The 21,638-nt window shown below is 38.8% G+C and overlaps 1 protein-coding gene across 1 annotated transcript in view; it reads right to left on the bottom strand.

The window, feature by feature from the left end:
* LOC143112743 (glutamate receptor 4-like) overlaps positions 1-21,638 on the bottom strand; it is a 203,983-nt gene that overhangs the window by 18,207 nt on the left and 164,138 nt on the right. The window contains exons 11-14 of the mRNA XM_076275008.1: positions 20,831-21,204; positions 6,251-6,449; positions 5,758-6,005; positions 1,210-1,324 (exon numbers count right to left, since the gene is read on the bottom strand). Coding sequence (XP_076131123.1) covers positions 1,210-1,324; positions 5,758-6,005; positions 6,251-6,449; positions 20,831-21,204 — 936 coding nt within the window. The remainder of the gene's footprint in view (positions 1-1,209; positions 1,325-5,757; positions 6,006-6,250; positions 6,450-20,830; positions 21,205-21,638) is intronic.

Here is a 21,638-nt window from a genome sequence, read left to right as displayed (position 1 = left end):
TTCTTCAGAAAACATCACGTTTTTTTTGACAGTTGACCAATTACAAGCTGAGTAATGAGACGTTCGTATCCAGCAGAACTGGAGAAGGTAGCAGTGAAGAAACTTATTATGATCGACTTTTAGCACAATGAGCTATGACGTGACAGTTAAACTGTATCAACACATTCATTTAGAGCTGAACTCGACGTGTCCAGAATTTTCTGGTCAGCGTGTCTTTATTGCAGTTGTTTGAAGAACTAGCTATCATTAATTTGTGATTACTTATTGTTATGGCAGTAAAAACTCTGTCAATGGCTTTTTGATGCGAGTAGCTTCAAATCAAAAAAGTTCCCTGGCCAACAATTCTTGTCAAAAAAAGAAGCCTAGTTTTTTCTTGGTATTTCTGCTATAGTTTCTCTGCATATATCTACATATTACCTGTAGTACCTAATACTGCTCTATAATTCGTAACAGTTAAGGTGTTTTTAGTATTAAATAATATACTTTATTACACGGCTCTTCACAAGGCAAGTAGAACGCTTTCATGTAATTACCGCTGCAAACATATAATTACCGCTGTCAATGGCAACGGGTTTTGTGCTTCTGATACGTCTTTCATATCACTACGCAAGGACTGGAAATTCATTCAAAAGTGAAAGCAGACGGTTGATAAGCTGTGTTCTAAAGAATGTGTGACTCAAGTTTAGCGTGTGTTCAGCAAACTATTTGTTTCTCAGCAAATGCCACGATAAACGGTAACAAATAGGCTAGACTATGTAGGCTAAAGTCATATCGTGGGGAGTTTATTATTTTGTTTTGGCAAGTAGCCGTGTAATAAGCGGGACAATGTATATGTAGTCCCTTCAGGGCGGAACAAGACCCCTTCGCTGCACGTCGGGGTCCGGTTCGCCCTGTCGGGACTTATTTTCCCAATAATGACCGGCGTTCTATACATTATCCCTTACATAATATGAATAATATACTATAATTACCCTGTATTATTAGGTAACTACTTAAGTAGGGGACTTTAAAAGAAGGGTTACTAAATAATCTGCCATGTATGGTTGCAGTTACATTGAAACTGAATATGCACATGCATTATTTGCACAACATTGCTCATTCTTGTACTCCTTCATTCTTTCCCTCTATAGTCTCACTGGCACACAGCTTGCCATTGTGTCTGTGCGAGCATTACATAACAGTGAGAGTCCTAGACTTGAGGAGACTGACCTTACTTCCCGAGTCCATGGGTCCACATTCGCCCTTATCGTACCACCATATGTTTTTCAGCTTGTCTAAGATGCCTGATTCACTCAGTTTCAAAACGGCAAGGTTTACAGGAGTTCTTCAACCACGTGGAGAAATAACATAAATAACATCATAGATCATGTTATTTTATGTTATTCAGTTACAGTTGCTAACATACATATTCTGTCAAAATGATGGAAATAGGGTCCCATTTGTCATACATGTCTCTATCTTTGATATGGGGCCTGTGGTTGGTGTAACAGACGTATGAATGGGACCCTACTTCATCACTTTCAGTAACAGGCACATACTGCCAAGGCCAACATGCAAAACAATTTTTGCAAGGAATTACTGTCTATCCAAAATTAGTGATGAGGAGAGATGCCGGAAACTAGACAATACCCTGTCCAGATTTTTTTTTGTTAAACCTATTAGCTGTCTATAGCAAATTATATTAACAGTGGCATGCAAGTTTGGACACCTCAGTCAAAATTTGGTATTGTAACTTAAAGGCGCAGTCAGGGATTTTATGATTTCAAGCCCATACAATTTTTTTTGTCATATTCAGCTATCATCCCGAATCAAATTCAAAATTCTACTACTCACTTTCAAAGCCCTCCATGACCTTGCTCCTCCTTACCTCTGTGACCTTCTAATCTCTTACACTCCTTCCCGCTCCCTCAAATCCTCTAATCAAAATATCCTCTCTGTCCCCTGCACCAGACTCTCTACCCTAGGTGGCAGGTCTTTCAGCGCCATGCCCCCTAAGCTCTGGAATTCCCTCCCGCAAATCCCTCCGTGACTGTCCCTCCTTTCTTCAAAGCTCACCTCAAGACCTTTCTGTTTCAGGAACACTTTTCACCTTCCACCACCGCTTGACTCATCGCAAATGCCCTTTTTTTTTTACTGTTTGTTTTTTTGTTGTCTTGCTTTGTTTGTGCTGACTTTGTAAAGTGACCTTGAGTCTGAGAAAGGCGCTATATAAATAAAACAGGAAAATGCAACACATTGAGGATGGTAGCATCAAGATAAAAATATACAGAAAACCCACACACACAGACCAGTAATTACTATGGACATCAGAGCACCCTACAGCACACAAGCTATCAGTGGTCCGCACCCTATATGACCGTACCAAGGTAATCACTGACAACCATGACAGAGAGGAGGAGTACCATATAAAACAGGCACTCAAAGCCTGCAACTACCCAAACTGGGCCATCAACAAAGGCAAGAGAGAGGTCCAGAGGAATAACAAGGAGAAAGGAGAAAGAGAAAGAAAAAAGGTTCTAGGCCTGAGAACCTAGGCATGGTCACCCTCCCATACGTCAGGTCACAGAACGCGTACAGCGAGCGATGGGGAAACACCACATCATCCCACCAGTGAAGCCACACATCAAGCTTCGCCAAATCCTAGTACACCCTAAGGATCAGATTCCCCCTGAGAAAAAGTGTGATGTGATATACGAAATCCCTTGCCTAACATGTAATAAAACGTATATAGGAGAGACAGGCCGGCAATTCAGCACACGAAAAAAGGAACACCAGAAAGAATGTGAAACATCTGGAATGCTCACCCGTGCAACAAGAATGAAAGCAACACAGGAAAATCTGAAATCTGCCATTTCAGACCACTGTAAGAGGGAAAACCATCTAATGAACTGGGATGCAGCCAAGGTCATCAGAACGGAAAGCAACAAATTGTAAGCAATGGAATACTTTTTTACTGGTGAAGGAAGAATGATTTAAATTATACCAGCAAATATCACAACCTGAAGATGAAAAGAGTTTAACTTTTACAACAGATAAACGAGCCTAAACACATCTCAACATCTACAATGGACTACCTCAAGAGGCTTAAGCTAAAGTAATTTACAGACTGTCATATTGGCAAAGCAGGTGTTACTTACTATAAAGAGATGGCCAAACTATTAATTTGGGCCCTTTTCCTTTTTTCCAATGATAATGTACAACATGGAAATTAAAAATAAATCTTACTTGATATGATGATATTATAGAAATGTTGTCATTTTTATTCCTTTCGGAAATTACGTAATTTTTTACTCACTTACCTATTAGTAGCAACAATTATGACCAGGGGTGCCCAAACTTTTGCATGCTGCTGGTTATGTACATAAAAATATACAAATACAATTGGAAACATTTGAAATGTCACTATCGGAAACCTTTTTTTTGCCTTACACCTGCAGTCCATAACAAAAACAGGTAGCCTATATTATGCATTTGGTATGTGCAAATATTTTTGCTTTGTTGGTAAGAAATGTTTTTCCTCATATACTAACACATTATACTAGGGTGTAAGATGTGGCCCAGACAGTTGCACCTGTTATCACAGAAACAGTTTACACACATTCGGTGACATAGTCCTGACCTTCTCACCACCTCCACCGCTGCCACACTCGCCTTTGTCGTACCACCACTTGTTTTTCAATTTGTCCAACAGGCCTTGTTCATTCAGTTTTAAAACTGCCAGGTTAACTGCACTTCTTGAAATGATAAAACACAGTTTTGTCAGAATAAGCAGCACCCAATCAGGGAAAGCAACAGTACAAAGGAATGACAGTTAAATGACAACCAGAGACATAATAGCATTAAACAAATCTCTGTTTAACAATACATTAAAAGATTTAAAATAAATTCTTTTGAGGGACAGTTACACACACACACACACACACACACACACACACACACACACACACACACACACACACACAGACTCATTCTGTTCTACTGAATCCTTATTTCTGATAAGGAATCTTCGCTGGAACATATGCTAAATGTAATGAATGTACAAATGATCCCTCTATTGCATGTTTTTTTTTTAATTAACAGCAACATAAACGTGTTTGACTATATTGTGAAAATTAAGACATTTATTTTGCTATGGAAATTGTTAGGTGACATCACCAGGATATGTTGTTCCCTTTTCTACAGAGAGGTACCTCTGTGTCCACCACCACAAGGTTAATTTTAAGCAATAAGAATACCATTTTTAATGTATTGGTAATAATGGAATTGCCTGGTAAAGTGAATAGAGTCTGGTCACTCAGGATTGGGAAACTTTTCCAACATGGTGACGGGCGTAGATATAGTTTAACTTTGAAATCATTGGTCAAGCCTAACCAATCACATTGATCAGAGATTCCTGACGTTACCTCCTACTTCACCTAAACTTTACAAACTGACAATAAACGGCATTAGCAGTCAGGAAACAATGTATCTGGGCCTACCTTTGCTGTAAATAAATGTACATATTCTACCAACTGCATTTTTTAATGTTTGCAGTCGTTGCTACTACCGTTTACCACAGCCACTTTCGATTTCAAAACTATTCCGTCAACCCCTCATCGCTGATTGGGCAGGTAATCTGCCAACTGATGGAAACGTTAGTGAACGATGGCGTTCCAGACTAGTATCTCCCTGAAAAGAGATCTAGGTGGGAGTGGTCAGGCTAATACTGGATGCAATAGAGGGACTTCCTGCTGCCAAATTTTGGTATTTCTGTGGAAATGGGTTTATATTGTCTTTCAGTGGACTGTTAACTTCCCAGCAAACCCTTATTCATTTGTTATTTTAAAGTTCTCAGAGGGTGCTTTTCAGTGGCGTCCCTCATCTTTAAGACTTTGGGCCCTATTTTAGCTAAAACGCAATAGCTTAATTAAATTTAGTGGGTTGTCCAGGCCACATTGGGAGCAGTTTTGTTATCAATCGTTATCTAACATTGGGTGGATGGCACAACAAGGCGTTCCTATGTTTCTTAATCAGTCATGGGTATGTTTTGGGCGTAACATCATTTAAATCAATGAGAATGACAACAGCGTATCTGTATTTTGATAGTCAACGGCGTGCGTCTTCATATGCGTCTTTCGCTATAGACCAGGTTTTTTTGGTCAGTGGCGTAATGCTTTTTAGATGGTGTAAGATAGCGATTTTTAGATAATGCACCAGACCCCACCTTAGGTCATTAATTGCCACACCTCTGGGCGCAAAGCTTAATAAAAGTGACGTGCATGGCGCAAAACTCGAGTGTAAAATAGGAATAAACTTTGCGTCGGGATGATAATCCGCTTTGCGCCAGGTTTTGCCTTGCGAAAATAGGGCCCTTTAAGTCGGGTATTATTACAATACATGCATCTGCAAGCATATAAAAAATATAATCCCATGGATCCTATGACTTTACTATCTACCAGGTTATTGTAATAACATAAATGTTATTTCAAAATTTGGATATAAGCATCAGCATTTTCTGCTAAATACCATTACTATAAGTGCAAGAGACATGCATTCTGAACCTACCATTTCCTTGACAGATCTTTTCCATTATAGGAATAAACTTTTTAGCTGAAGCACCTAACATTACCTACCATGAGTTAAAGGGAACATCACCCAATGAGCCATTAGGTAGAAAACACTAAATGCGACAAGAGGGAAATTAATAGGTTTAGGCACGCCAGGGAAGGTGGAATACCATAACAACATGTCAATATATTGTTATATTACTCCACCCACCTTAACTGTGAACGCTTGGGTGTTGCCACTCCATAGCCTTTGGAGTCCAGGTTGCCTCCAACCTTCATTGTGTCACAGGGCTTCCGCTGTTCCGTGTACTCATTCATGGTAGACTCTAATAGGAAGGCATACTTCCCTTTGGACTTGCGCACTCGTGCGACTCCCTCTGCGGTTCTCTTGGTAAACACAGTAGGCTCAGCAGACTTCATATAAGTCCACATTTTCTCATATATAGCTATTTTTGATCTCTGAAGGAAGAGAAAACAGAAACCAGGATGATGTTCATCATTAGATTGTAATAGTATGTTAAAGACACAACTTTCCACCAAGATATGTTATGTATCTGTCCCTACTAACAGGAAGAAAATGTCTCCACAAAGAATGTGTGATCAGAGTAGGACTGAAAAGACAGCTACTCATTTTAATTTATGATAGTAATGATCAGTAAGCCTCAGCCAACCTCAGTCCATTTAGCACAAATAACACAACTCACCCTGAAGAACTCTTTTGTGGACCCTGAGTCTAATGTGCCATAGGCTATATCCGTCTGTTTAGCCAAATCCTCAGCACTCTCAATGGGTGAAACCATTCTCTCAACTGTCAGGAAAGCAGCCAGGTTTGCAGTGTATGAGGATATAATGATGAGGGTGAAGAACCACCAGACTCCACCCACAATTCGCCCAGAGAGAGATCTGTTAAAAAAAAAAAGAATATAGCAAGTACAGAAAGGGAGATAAGAATAAAATATGGTGGATATGAGAGATGTGGAATGTAGAGAATAGATACATTGAAAGGAACAGTACAAAAGTGGATGACTGATGAGTGGATATTCACTGATTGTGTAGTCCTTGTGCCTATGAACATGGTGCAGCTGTCATATCTCTCCGATTTAGTCATGCAGTTCACAGAAACTTAGTTGTTCTGACATTTCGACAAGTTCGAAATGCAGGAATGGTTAGCACATTTTTATACCACACACTTCTCCTTGTCCTTGCAGGAATAACCAAAATTGACAAAGGTGGAGGCTGAAGGCTACATGCCTGAAAAGACCTGACTGAAAGATATCTGGGTGACATTTACTGTCCACATCAATACATATTTTATGATGAATGTTACATAGTAGATACAAGTAAACTGCTGTAGATCTATTTCTAGGGGAAATTCTCAAGGGAACACAACAATATACCAACAAAGCCAATTCCAAGATATTGTGTTAAACCAGTTAGTTACCCTTACTGAAATTTCAGGTTTCTGGCGAACAGTAGCCGGATGTCATGCAAATTAGGTTTGTCACCAGACGTTTGCCATTATTGGCTAAGTGTGGTGGCAAATCACTGGTGAACACATTTGCCACTAGCACCAAACTTCTCATTGTTGCCAGAACTTTGCTGGAAGTTTGCCTCTACCGGCCAACATTGGCAAACTTCTGGCAATATTTTCTAGTGAACTCATTTGTTCCCCACAATTCACCCACAAGTTTGCTGCAAATCTGCCGCAAACATTTGGTTTTTGTAATGGTAAACAAAAACATAAACGTTTGAAAACAACGTACATTATTATTCCTTTAACTTTGCAAGGAATCAGACAGAAAACTGTGAAAACTAGGCATTGGGTCTGTTCGAAATAGGAAAAACTGCTGCCTTTAAAGATATCTACCTGGGGAGCGAGGCAGCGAGTGCGGTTCTAAAAAACGAAAAAAATATTTTTGTTGCCTTCTATCTAGATTTCCCAAATAACGGTAATTTTTGAAGGCAGCATCGATGCACACTTCATGCTCCCTCCTACCCATAATCCTTTGCGGCAACGTCTGAAACAGCTGTGAAAAGTAAACAAACATGGCGGAGGACATCGGTATTGGCTGCTGAATCTGTTGAAATGTAATTTGTGTGACATTATTTTGCTTAGATTTGAGATGTGAAATAAACAATTTACTATCTGATTATACCATTGTTGTAACCATTTATAGCGTGTGGTCTGATAAATCAGCCGCCCGTAAAACTAATTTATACCGTTAGCCTGCTAGCTTACGTAGGCTAAGAAAGGGATAATGTATAGAACGCCGGTCATTATTGAAAAAAAAAAAAAAGTCCCGACAGGGCGAACCGGACCCCGATGCACCAGCAAAGGGGTCTTGCTTCGCCCTGAAGGGACTTATTTTCCCAATAATGACCGGCGTTCTATACATTATCCCGCTTATTATATGGCTACTTGCCAAAACGAAAAAATAAACTCAACAATATGTCACTTTACATTTATTTGTTACCGTTTCGTTGTGGCTTTTGCCGAGGAACAAATAGTTCGCAACACACGCTGCACTTGAATCAAACAGCTAATCAACCATCTGCCTTCACTTTTGAATGAAAATCCGTTACCATTGACCGCGGTCATTATTTAGAGGTCCTTAGACAAAAATAATGACCAGTAGAACTTTGGAAAATGCCATTCAAGTCAATGGAGCGTTCTACTTGCATTGTGAAGAGCCGTATAATAATTTAGCTTAACGTCTGGCTTTTGCTAATGTCATACCGTAGTGTTAACCAAAGATTCTAGAGTGCTACGTTCATTTTTAAAAGATGCATTTAATCCAAAGTCATGTCTAGTGAGACAGCTCTCTATTTAGGGAGGGAGGCAGCAGGCAGCTGTCTTCCGTTTCGAACAGACCCTACTGTTGTTACCTACTACAGAAAAAAAAGTCTACCAAGTTCCACCCAACCCCTACTCCTGCAACTCTTTGCAAACCCAAGTCTCACACCTTCTGCTCTTGGTGATATGTGGATTGTTTCAAATATAATATGACAATATACATATACCAAATATACTCAGTTTGAACTGCTTGAACTGATTGAACCGTGAAACAAAATAACATGAAATATGTTTGTTATACTGGATTAATATGTCTTGGATGTGTTACACTGACACTTAATCAGCATCAGTCAGTCAGTCAGTTAATCAGTCCAACCAAAATGTAGCTCAAAAGGAGGCCCCTATAGAGTGTGCAAGTGACTTCCGTTTTACTTCCGCTACAAGGGACCTGTCTTTAAAAAAAATATGAACGGGAGTTAATGGAGAGATAACAATTATTTTTTGGTCCAGTTTGAATTGTGCCACGAATTTCACATATGATGTGTGTGAATTTAAAAGATAATTTTTCACGTCAAGAAAGTACTGTTGTTCGATAGACTTCAAAAGTTATGTTGGTTTTGTACGAATCCGCTCAGTGGACTACATCTCTCGTCTCGAACGATGTACGTCACCAACGTAATGAAACGATAAGATTAGAAGCTAGCTGATAGCTGTTATGCTAGTTAACGGTTGCATCTTGCTGCCTGCTGTCACTTAACAGTATGTAATGTACAGTCTATGGACGAATACAACTTACCTGATGTGTTTAATCCTCTGACTCATGGTATTTTCATCGGCAAGGAAAGCCCAATTAAGACCTGTTGCTGGTATGCTTGTACAATCTAGTGTGGCTGTGAATGAGCTAACGTCACTAGCGCGAATGATGGGTTTGTAGTCGTTGGAATTACGATCTTCCACAATGTTGTAATTCAATAGTTACGAAACAAACTGCAAATGTCTTTACATGAAAAATTGTCTTTAAAATTGACAAACATCATATGGGTAATTCAAGGCACAAGTCAACCGGGACCAGAAAATAATTTCTTTTTCGCCATAGACTGGCGTTCAGAAAGATAGGTCCCATGGAGGCAAGGGGAAGTGGCGTCACTTGCACACTCTATTGAAGGTGGGCCCAGGGGTGGCTGCATCCTCTGCCCCCAAAGTAGATCGGCTTATAATGTCATTAAATAGCTTTGTGGCTAATTAAGGCGATTTCATACCTATTTAAGAGATTGTCCCTGGGTTTGCTTTGTATTAATATGGCAACATTCACAGAGGAGCAAAACTCTACACATGATTAAACTACTCTCACATTTAACAGACTGTTGCTTCGATTTTGACGATGTTCCAGACATAAAATACTGTTCTAGAGCTTGATTGGAAATGAGCTAAGACCGCCAAGGAGTTCTCTAGGCGGTCTCAGTCTGTTTTGTTCTGAAACAGAATGCAATTGCTATGTTCACATATACCCAAATTAACTGGACTATGGGCGGAAACCCTCCAGGTTCCGATTCATCTGCTGCAAATGAGCCAGGTGTGAAAGCACTGAGCTACTCTCAGTGATACAACTAGAGGATGTTAAAGAAACTTGTATGACAAGGGTGAAAATACCTGTGATTTGCATGCCAGTAGTTATAGTGAGTACTCTGGAAAATATTAGCCTAGCACATATCTCACAAACTACAGAGCCTAAAATTTGGATGTCATTAATTTCACTGTCCTGAATTACTACTCTACATTATTCTTACATTTGCTAATATAGCTGATCAACTGGCTGAATCAACTAAAGCCAATTTCATGAAATTCAAAAGGTAAAGTTGTCTGAAACTTCATTGATACATTGTGCTGCATGTAAAATATAGCAATATAGGCATTCATTCATATTAGTAAAATTTTTGAGCCCTTTCACATGACTACAAACAGTTCCTAAAATAGGCAAAGACTCAAGGGAAGGCTTCATGGTCTTGGTCCAAACTAGTTTTATATACATGTTGGTAGATCTCAGAAAGAAAGATAAGGTGAGAAAACAAACTAAAAGGACAATGCCCTATGCAGAAAAAAATGCATGACTGTCCATATTATATAAAAATTGGCATTCTTGTTTTATTCATGAGCTAAAGTCGCTATGTAATCTCACTCTAAATGTATGATGAATAGTTTTCATTCAAGTTGGGAAAAAAAAAACTTTTATGGACATGTTAACAGACAGCATATTTCCTACAATGATTTTATTCTCAATCAAAATCATGCTGTTGGCCCATTATAACTTCCCTGGGGTAAGGTAAAGGGGAGCCAGACACTATGATTTCAATTGTGATCTAGTACCTGAAGTCTTTGGCCAAGTTTGGCTGTTTTTACACACCTCTGCTCTCCATTCTCCTGTCATGTGAGTGATTTCTTATCGAGAGGAAGCTGAAAAATAGAGGTTCTTGTTTCCTCTTTAGGGTAAAAATTTGTCATGACTATAGTATATATAGTAACATGCAAACACACACACTCACACACGCACACTCACACACGCACATGTAAACTGTATACAGTATATAAAGAGAAAGAGACAGAGATAGAGAGAGAGAGAGAGAGAGAGAGAGAGAGAGAGAGAGAGAGAGCAAAGCCAGATTGAACTTGCACGAGACATAGAAATAAGCTTTTTTTCCATTTGATGAGCATAATGATGATTACACGAATGTCTTACTAGGGCTGTCACGGCAATGTTAACACCAGTAATGCATGTATCACGTTTTATGATCAAGGTGTCCGTTAGAGTAAATTCAAAAGCAATACAGTCCAACTCTACGAGCAACTGCAGCAATGCAGGACAGCATGTCAGGAGAAGTGAAGGGATGCAGTGGACTGTCATAGCAGGACAGACACACTCCATTTTTTTTTTTTTTTAAAGTTAGACCTAAGACTGCAAAACTTTTCAAGATTATTTAAAGTTCTATAGCCTATTAGTTTATACATCAGTCAAAGTATCATAAAAGCACCAATTACCGCCCCTTTCGTTCAAAAATTCTAAAACAATGTTTTTAATACTTCAAAATAACATCTGATAAATTAACCTTACATTTTTCAATAGCCATAGGTGTATAGATGTATACAAAATCTGGGGTTTGGTTCTTACCGGGGCTTTGCCTGAAATATCCGATTTTGTTTACCATGCTCAGAGTTTAGTGCTGGGCTGGTGGGTGCCTATTTACGACCTTTCACACGACACATCAACGGTTAGACCGAGAATTCTCGTCGCAAATCAAAATTCCACTGGAGCTCCAAGCGGATTTGTACATGCAGCCTTACAACACTGTTTACAGCTCTACGAGTCACAGTAAAATGTAATTTTTGGTACATAGCTAATTTAGATACACTTATGGTGTGGGTGCTTGCGTGTCTTTAGGAATCCGCCGTCTTGGTTTGTATAGAAATGAATAAGTGACACATACACGTAAGAGGGCGGAAATAGTGGACAGACGGTAATAGGTTTCGTTTCATTAAGTATATAGATTATGTGGTATTTACCATAATGACAAAAAAATGCCATCGAAAAGTATTTCTTGCAAAACTGAGGGGCAGATGTACGAAGACAGTGTAAATACCAAGTGTACACTGTGAATTGCCAATTTAGTATGTTTGCACTTTCATCAGGTAAACATCAGGTAGACTCATCCCGTCACCATTCTCTAATATAGTTTGTAATGCCAATAACTGAACGATATACAGTATAATAGCCTAACAGCTCTCTTGTGCTTGTCAAAAAAGCGTTTTTACTCATATCCAATCTGTCCATACAGTATGATGCCATGTTTTAAGGCGCAAATAAAGCATGAAACAGGCACTATTGTCTTGGTACATGAGGGTGTAATTTGAATTATGAAGTGAACACCTAAAAGACAGTATATTCAACCACTAAGAGAGGTCTTAATATTATTTTACAGCCATGGCAAGCAAGCCATGCCAGCTTTAAAATACTATTTGTATATTTTGAATTAATCACATGGAAATTCTGATTTAATTTCTGTCAGATACTGACAGGCATTCCATCCTCGGACATTAACCTCACCGTTAGTACAAAATCACTACAAAACTTTCTCTGAATTAAATTCTATACATTTACTTTTATTCATTTAGCAGATGCTTTTACCCAAAGCGACTTACAAAGTTCAAGCTACATTGCATAGGAGACCTTAGGTAACAGTACATACTTAATAATTATTTCAAAGTGAGAGAGAAGCAATTTCATGTTGAGTGAGAAAATGGAGCAAGTTGAATGTTCATATTAACATAAAAACAAGAAGACAAAGCAAGTTTGCAAATTACATGCACATTTATGTGCACAACTTTCTCACTCGACTTGGCTGCAAAGTGACAGTAGCCTTTGCTTGACAATACTAGATGCCCAAAGGATTTTTGAGGGCAGAGGAAGAACAAACAAACAAAAATAAATGGTAGAAAACAAAATTTGTTTTTAAACTCAAATAGTTGGTAGCATCAGGTGTAGCAGAGGGGAGAGAACAGCCCAACCAGCCTTGCACACTGTCTTGTCCTTTGGGAAGCATGCCCACATGTTTCACACACATTGCCATGCCTCACCACCAGCCCTATTTTGACCATCCCAGGGTGTCCCACACATATCTGCTTCAACCATCTCTGGGGTCCCCACACAGGGGTCAACCTACCCTGGAGGTTCTTGCCTATGACTTCAATTACTAGTCGAGTACAGACGTGTGTGTACTCTGCTTGTCACACACATACATACATACACACACACACACACACACACACACACACACACACACACACACACACACACACACACACACACACACACACACACACAAACACACACACATAAAACACCCGTTTTAGCAAAGAAAGTTTTGGTGGAATCTTGGTGGTATATACGCAGTCATGAGTGCAGGTAGATTCTGGTGATTAATTAAGAAACATTAAATTAAGAACAACCCTTTTGAACCATGTGCCTGGTGTCAGATCACTTATTATGCCATCATGCTGTCAAACTAGCCTGGAAAATCCAGACCGTGGTAATCTAGAAAGATTAAGGGTCTGGCCACGAATAATGAAAATGGCCCAACTCAAGGGGCGGCAACAAGCATGCATTTGAAAATCTCACTGCACGCAATTGGATAACACTACGACCAATGTTTACTGACTGATTCGTTGCAGTGCTGTTCGTCATCTGTTTAGATCGCCTCATGGCCCGCCTATATCAGATACACTGATGTGATTGGTTCCTCGCGATGCAAGGGGTAAAAGTAACGTGCATCATTACTCATTGCCAGAGTGTCTCGCAGAGACAATTCAATTGTGCTTTCGCGAGAACTCTGGAATTTCCAGGGTACTGTCAAACTAGCAAACAAGCAAAAGTAGTATTTCTAGACATACCATAAATGCACTATACTTCAGACCATGTGTTTTAGATAATCAAAATAGTCTTTCCGTTTTTACTTTTGTTTTTGCCCCAACAATTTCACCTCTATGGGTGGAGAAACAGCTTAAATTGGTCAGATTACCATAGCTTCTTAGTCAATTTGTTTTTTTCTCATCAATCTACACACAATACTCCAGTACTCCACAAAAAAGAGGTGTTTGGAGTGTTTTGTAAATTTATAAAAAAAACAATTAAAGGACTGGTGAAAAAATAGTTGTCCTTCTGTAAGCTTCTCTCATCTTCACAAATGAACTCTGGATCTCATTCATAGTGACCATTGGGTTACCTGTCTGACCAAAGCCCCTCCATCCCGGATTGCTCAGTTTGGCTGAGTGGCCAGATCTAGAAAGACTGTTGGTTGTTTTTCCATTTGAGAATGATGCAGGCTACCATGCTTTTGGGCACTTCCAACGCTGTAGCAATTGTCTTTGTATCCTTCCCCAGATCAACTGTGAGACCTTACATAGTACATAGTGTGCCTCTCCTAATAATGACCAATGAATTAATTTAGGCACAGGTGGACTCCAATCAAGTTGGAAAAGCATCTCTATGACCATTGATAGAAGTAGGATGCACCAGAGCTCAGTTGCAAGTGTCATAACAAAGGGTCTGAATACTTGTAAATGTAAATTAGATATTTCTGTCTAATTTTTTTATAGATGTACAAATACTCAAAACACTTGTTTTTTTGTGGAGTGTTGGAGTATTGTGTGTAGACCGATGAGAAAAAAAATAATTGAATCCATTTTAAGATGAGTAAAATAACAAAAGGTAGAAAAATTGAAAGGGTCTGAAAACTTCCCGGTTGAACTGTATGTAGAAAAGTGATCAGTTTTAGTTGCATTTATACATATTATAAAATATTCTTTCCTATGATGTATAACCAGATTAACATAAAATCAACTACTACTGGACACTGATGGTAATTGATTACAAATATTCAAAATGTGTTACTAATAGTACAAGATTCCAAACCGTGACAGCCCTATGTCTCAGACTTTTAAATGATTGCACAAAACCACCTACTTGCCATAAAGGATTCAAATGCAAATTAGTTGCAATAGTATAACAATAGTAAAAGCATTAAGAATTCACAAAGAACATCAAAAAAGTGAATTGGATGACAAAGCTAATATTTGGCACAACATGGACTGATAAAATATACTGCCAGCACTGCATGCTGAGATCATCTAAATTGCAGATAATAAGTAAGCACATGCACACAGCACGCCATGATTTAGAGCATAACCAATGAAACCTTATACAGTAAGGTGTTGTTTATCCAAGTATTTCCACATTATTTTCCACATTAGAGCCCCTAGTTTGAGGACAAACACCTTTCTAAAGAACTAGTTGATATTAAGTAGTGTAGTAGTTACGCAACTCCTTCAGGTCACTGGTGATTCCGGTTGGTGATGTCGTCAGTGTCCAGAGGTGTCACGATTCTCCAAATCCTTGAATCGATTTCATTTTCGATTTTTAAGTCACAATTTGATTCGATTTTCGATATTTTTTTTCAATTATATTACTATTAATGCATTACTCATGTTTTTGAACGTTTTGCCTTATTTGCTTGTTTTGGGGGACTTCCATTTTGACACCACATTTTTATTTTGAAACCATGCCTACCGCGAGCAGAACAGACATTAAACAATGACGTGAACATGAAATTAAACAGCACAGAATGATAATTTGATTGTTTCAGTACACTCTGAGGAGACACAAAATGTTCATGGAATATTGCACTGATCAATGTGCAGTTTATGCCTTAAAGGGAGACGTTTTATCCTCTAGTAGACTGTGTATAGTGGCAGGCTAACACATACCGTTAACTTGCGCTAGCTTAGCACCTGTGAACTCTACAACTATAGGACTGGATGAAACGTATTGAAAACGGTCTCCACTGATAAATATCACACTTGCTAATTTGGAAATGAGGTCCTATGTCCAAAATCCTGAACCACCCCTTTAAAGCATTTGTTGCAAAGTTTTGTGGCTGGACATTCAAATTATGATTAGTTAATTTTTTATTTACTATTTTCTATTGCTTATTCAGAGAAATGTTTATGCTGTGAGGTTAAGGACACAGAACTAATATTACATTCAAGATGACCAGGAGACCCTTGGAACTTGGAAGACCCAACTTGGATATGGATTCCCGCAGTAACACATTTGCATTTTTGTGTTGTCTTTAAAAGGAGAGCTTATAATACGTTATTAGAACTGCTAACTGTGGTTGAACAAGAATGAGAATGTCTCAAATTAATGTTTCTATTTGAAGTGTAGTGATAAATAACCTTGCCTATTTGTAACGAGAGTGAAGTTCACCTCTTGTTGTGTTGTTGCAATTTGGCATGCAAATAAATTGGTCAAAACAATTAATAACAAACAGCTAGAGGTGTAAAAACAATTAGCTTCTAATACAGACCCATGTGAACCATATTTATAATTTATAACTTTTTGTTAGTGGAAGACTTTGAGACTGTAAGTGGAAAGTCATGGATTCCAGTTGCTGCTACTGGAAGAAAATGGAATCAATGCATTTCCACTGAATTATTTTTGGAATCTGATCCCTTATCATACCTGTTCATTCTTACTCGTCGCTTGACTTATCGTGACTAAATTCAAGATGGCTGCAAACGCTAAACTTCGTGAAGATACTGTCTGTATAAATCGTCTTGTAAGTAAACTACCAGTGCTTTTTCAAAGTTCTCAATGTCTCGTTTTAAATGTCAGGGCCCTCGGAAGTCTACCAATGAAGTGTGGAGATACATTGAGCCTCGTAAATGGTGTAAAACAGTGATTTATTTGCATGGCTAGCCCGATGCCGAAGCACCACCATTGAAAAAGCTGTTGGTAGCATCGGCTAACTAGCGCCAGATTTTGGAGTGCAGGGGACAAGCCGAGGTGGGCTATGAGACATACGTTCACACTCGGTATCATGTTTCAACACACTTTAGGTCAATATCACACCGGAATTCTCCTTTAATGGATCATATATCATTTGCTAATCCATTGCTGAGCTATTACTAATCTTTAAACTGAAATAAACTTACAATTGACACTTTTTATTAGCTTTTTAGTTATTCTTGGTTATTTGAAATGTTTCTCAAATTGCCCTTTTCTCTTGGAATTCCCAGGAATCTAGGACATTGTTGTAGAATTCCATTGAGGTATTAGGGTTAAAGATTAGAAATGGCTCTTTCAACTGATGATTCATTAAGAATTATATATTAATGTTTTAGACGGCCATAGGCCTGGTCACTGACAGTCTCAAAGTCTTTCACTAACAAAAAATTATAAATATGGTTCACATGGGTCTGTATTATAAGCTGGGAAACGAGATAATATATGAGTACGGATTTCATTGAAATAGACAGGCATATCTTGCACTTATTTGAGTTTTAGCTAGGCTACTGTTGGCCCTTACAGCTCAAGAATGAGGATATGAACTAACGTTAGGGAAGAAGAACAGTGCATGAAACCATGACTCGTTTGATTAGCATGCCACCAAGAACAGGGACTGTTAAACCTGACATTTATCATTTATTTGATCAATTTAGCGATGAACCTGTTGCACTCATTCACAAGCCATCAACCTGTCCTAGACTGACATTGCGTGTCTCAGACTAACGTTAGTTACTTCAGTGAAGGTAGCAAATTAGCAGGCTATTTCTTTGTATTTGCAAGGCCGATATTTGGGCAAAAGTCTGCCACATGACTAACCCCATTGCAAACAAAGGACATTCTTAAGTGCCCAGGGTGCCAGGCCGAACTAATTATCATACAATGACACCTCTGAAATCTCTGTAAATGTATGCTGTGAATATAACACATTGATGTTTGGTCTTAAATTAATACTTGTATGGGCAACAGTATGAGCATGGTTTCATTACAATCTACAGTAATGTATCTGTGCATAGTTGGGGACTGAGAAATATGCTATAGTCTTTTGGAGTGAGATTCACAGGTATCACACCTACACCACACCCACAGCTCTCAGATAACAAAGGTCCTGTTGATTCAGAGGTTGCCCGGATGAATGATAAAAGAGGAGATGCTTCTCAGTTCGGGCTCTCTTGGCTCTTTGCCCTTTTCCTTTCTCTGACCCTTAGCCTCGTTGTCTCTTCTTTCTCTCACTCTCTGCCTTTCTTTCTCTCCCTCTCATTCCCTCTCTATCTTTTCTTTGATTTGATTGATTTCTTTTATTTGATATATTGTTTATCTTGTGTATCTGTGACTGAGAACGTGTTAATTTGTTAAGTTTAAGTTTGTTGTTTTTGGTTAAGCTTCCTTTGTTACTTTGCATCTGTAGGCTGTTTTACCTACCTGAGTTACTTTTACATTAAATTGAAGTGATATTGATTACCTTCATCTTTTAAGGCTTATTGCCTATAAATTGTTAATTTAACCACCAATTTTATAACTCTAAGTCCTCGTATGCCATGCCATGCTCTGCCATAGTTGATACACTAGTCACTTGGTAATTGATTCGAGATACAATTTATTAATAATAATGGAGTCAGGTGGTTTTCTCCTAACATTACCAATTACTTCACCAGGCTACCTGTCCATTGTTCATACACGCGATCAACAGGAGAACGAGCCAGCACTTTGGGCCTGCTCTCTCCTTTCAAGTGAGGAAGCTCGATGTGTCTCCATGTCGCGGATATTTCCCCTCTTTACATTTTCACAAATGAGATGACGAGACATTAGCCTACATGTATCAAATATTTTTCCTGACATCCATAAGCAGAAAACACGAGGGTTCCCGCTTTGGTTATTAGTCAACATAAAAACTTATTGAGAGAGAACAGATACATAAGTAGTAGTTTGCAATAACTATCTGTTAAGTGGGATATTGATAATGTTGGCTTTACTGAACATGCCAGAAAGGAGTAATGTTAACGTTAAGATATAATATCTGCAAATAAACCTGGCATGGGTTCATCATAAACTTTATGGTTAATTAGGCTATGACCCATCACTGAATTATGTCTATATTTTGCTGGTGCTAGCTAAACTCAAACTGACTTTCACACAGCCATACAAAGATGCCAGAGAGAGGCAGCTAAGTTAGTCATGACAAACGGGAGGATGCTAACCTTAAATACAGTATATTACACTTTCATATTTTTATTTTGTCATTTTCTTACATCAATATGATTGTCACTGACATCAAAACATGGTGAATGCACATCAATACTCTCTCATCTAATGAGAACAGACGCGGACGCTTGTTAGAAGCCATAACTCCAGAGGCACCGTAACTCCTCAGCCGGTCAGTCAACAGTGTGTGTCGGCTAAACTCAAAAATACCGGAGATACGGTCAATAACGACCTAGCCATTTAAATGTGTCAAAATAAAAGTCTTATGGCCCCAGCCGTGGCGCACCTGCACCGTACGCCAGCGACCCGGGTTCGATTCCCACCCCGACTCTCTCCCACTCGCTTCCTGTCATTCTCAGCTGTTCTATCACATTAAAGGCATAAAAAAGCCCCCCAAAAATATATACTTACAAAAAAATAAAAGTCTAAAACTTGTATCTTCTAACACTGTATTATTTCATGTATGAAGGTTATACTGTAGCTGATGTCTCTTTAAGGGTTGCGGCCGGCCGCGGCCGTTACAGGAGAATATAGAACGACCGTCGACAGCTGCTATGGGGTATAGACGGTTATTAAAGGGACACCAGGCAACGTTTTCGTGTTAATTACTCATCTTCGTAAGTCGTATATGGTTAAATGACTCGTTACAGGGCGAATGAAGACTCTCTCGCCCGGCCCTACTGCCTGTAGGAAGAATTTCCCGCTTGCAAGTTCAGTGTATCCTATCCGCCGACCGAAGCAGGCAGGCTAACGAAACGCTAGAGATTGTTGCAAACGTGTGTATAATGGCAGAGCCGGCGAAGAAGCAGCGAAAACCCTTGACAGAAGACGCAAAGGAAAGGAAAAGAGCTTCAGACCGAGCGAGGGGGAGTTTCGTAGAGAAAAAGCATCAGGCTTGCCTGGTGTCCCTTTAATGCATGAAAGTTACTCCCAAAACAACTCATGGTTGAAACCACTTGCTCTGCTCTTCAGCCACTATGCTAACACCCTTAACTTAATGTGAATGTGTGCCTAGATGTCTAGGCCTGGTTAATATACATAAAAAGAATGCGTGTTGTACATTTTAAAAACAACATCTGCATTTGTCAAGACGTTCATGGTTTGCGTGTGGAGACGTAATGTTTTTATGCCTGTAGCCGTTTTGTTATTAGCCGTTTTGACCCTAATTGCATGCCATATTGCAACAGAGTCTCGTGCGATTGGAGAGCATGATATGACCCAAGTTTAAGTCTTTATGTCCAAGTTGGAGGTTGGGATTTCTGACGTGTCATGAACACAGCATAAGTAACACTTTGTTCCATTGATGAAGTCTGAAATGCTTTATCTTGCCATTATTACCACAGCTAGTCTCCATGTAAAATAAATAAATAAATTGGGTTGATTTATTCTGAGAAAGATGACACATTTTTTATTCACAAAGCACTTGTCTGACTTGCACAAAATCAATGGCTTTAAAAAGAAAGTAAAGGTGATATGTCTGTGCCTTATTTTTTGTTTCACTGTTGATCCAATAGTAAATTTGTTGTCAAACAAGGGGCCTGAGTCTAAATTCATTCTGCAGATTTTTGAGGGTTTGAAAATGGGCTATATACTTTTAATCGTCTGAAAAGGCATGATAATAATCACTACTAACATGCACAACAAATGACAGTGACATGCACTATGACTGGACTTCAAGATAAAATTGACATTGTAAAAATATAAATCTATAGATCAACCAATAAATTTCTCTTGTTAAAAAATGGGCATATAAAAATGTTTATGCATGTAATGGACAATGGCTTTTTATTATTTTTACTGACATTACCACTGACTTCATTACAACTTCAAATTGTTGACATATTAAGTGCTTTGATCACGTCATGCTTCAAAGTTACATTCTGCAAAATACTTTACCTCGGAGAAATATCACAGCCTTGCTGCATGAATGCACCCAGAGAGAACCAGAGACTGTTGAAGATCCCAAATTCATTGGGGGGCTGGTCACTTGGCAGACCGTCAGTGCCTTCCTCTGGCTCCTCAGTGTGCCATTCATATGGGCTGAAACGGCTGACGAGGAAAAGCACCACACTAACGCCGATGTAGGCAAACACGATACACATCCAGATCTCATAGGCCAGAGGGTCAAGGAAGGAGAACACACCCGGCTTGGACTTCTGGGGCTTCTTGATCATAATGGAGATACCTAAGCTCATGAAAGGCTTAGAGAAGTCTATTACTTCTTCTCGAACCAGAGTAATTGTCAATGGAGCTACAGCAATTTCCGCTCTCTGAGAAATAAAAAAATAAAAAAGAAAGATTTCAGCATATATTGTTCACATTAATAGTATCATTTAAAGAGCTGAAACTGTGACATATTAACACCTCAGAGTCTCAGGCCTGTCAGACACTTTTGAGGTAGTCTGAAAACCATTTTTATATATTTCACCTAAAGTCTAAAATCATTGATGCAAAAATGACACTTCCATCACATCCTCAGCAATCACGATATGAGAGTAAAAGAGATATAATAAAAAATATGTTTTTATTTAAACTATATGTAAACATACACTTATGAAAAACCTACTTTCATAGGTGCTCAGATATTGTAAAAAAGCACCAATTATTACAAACATTTCAATACTTTGAGCTCTGAATCTTGTAAACATGGGTGTTGGCTACACATAGGTGATAAATTAATTCAGTAACATGCAGAGTACATGCA

This window comes from Alosa pseudoharengus, unplaced genomic scaffold (genome assembly GCF_046254945.1).
Source record: "Alosa pseudoharengus isolate Yale_2024_CS ecotype anadromous, Long Island Sound unplaced genomic scaffold, YU_APseudo_1.1 YU_APseudo_1.1_scf_8, whole genome shotgun sequence".
Lineage (NCBI taxonomy): Eukaryota > Metazoa > Chordata > Actinopteri > Clupeiformes > Clupeidae > Alosa > Alosa pseudoharengus.
Note: the sequence above shows the minus strand (reverse complement) of the source record. Positions and strands in the feature narration are given on the sequence as shown.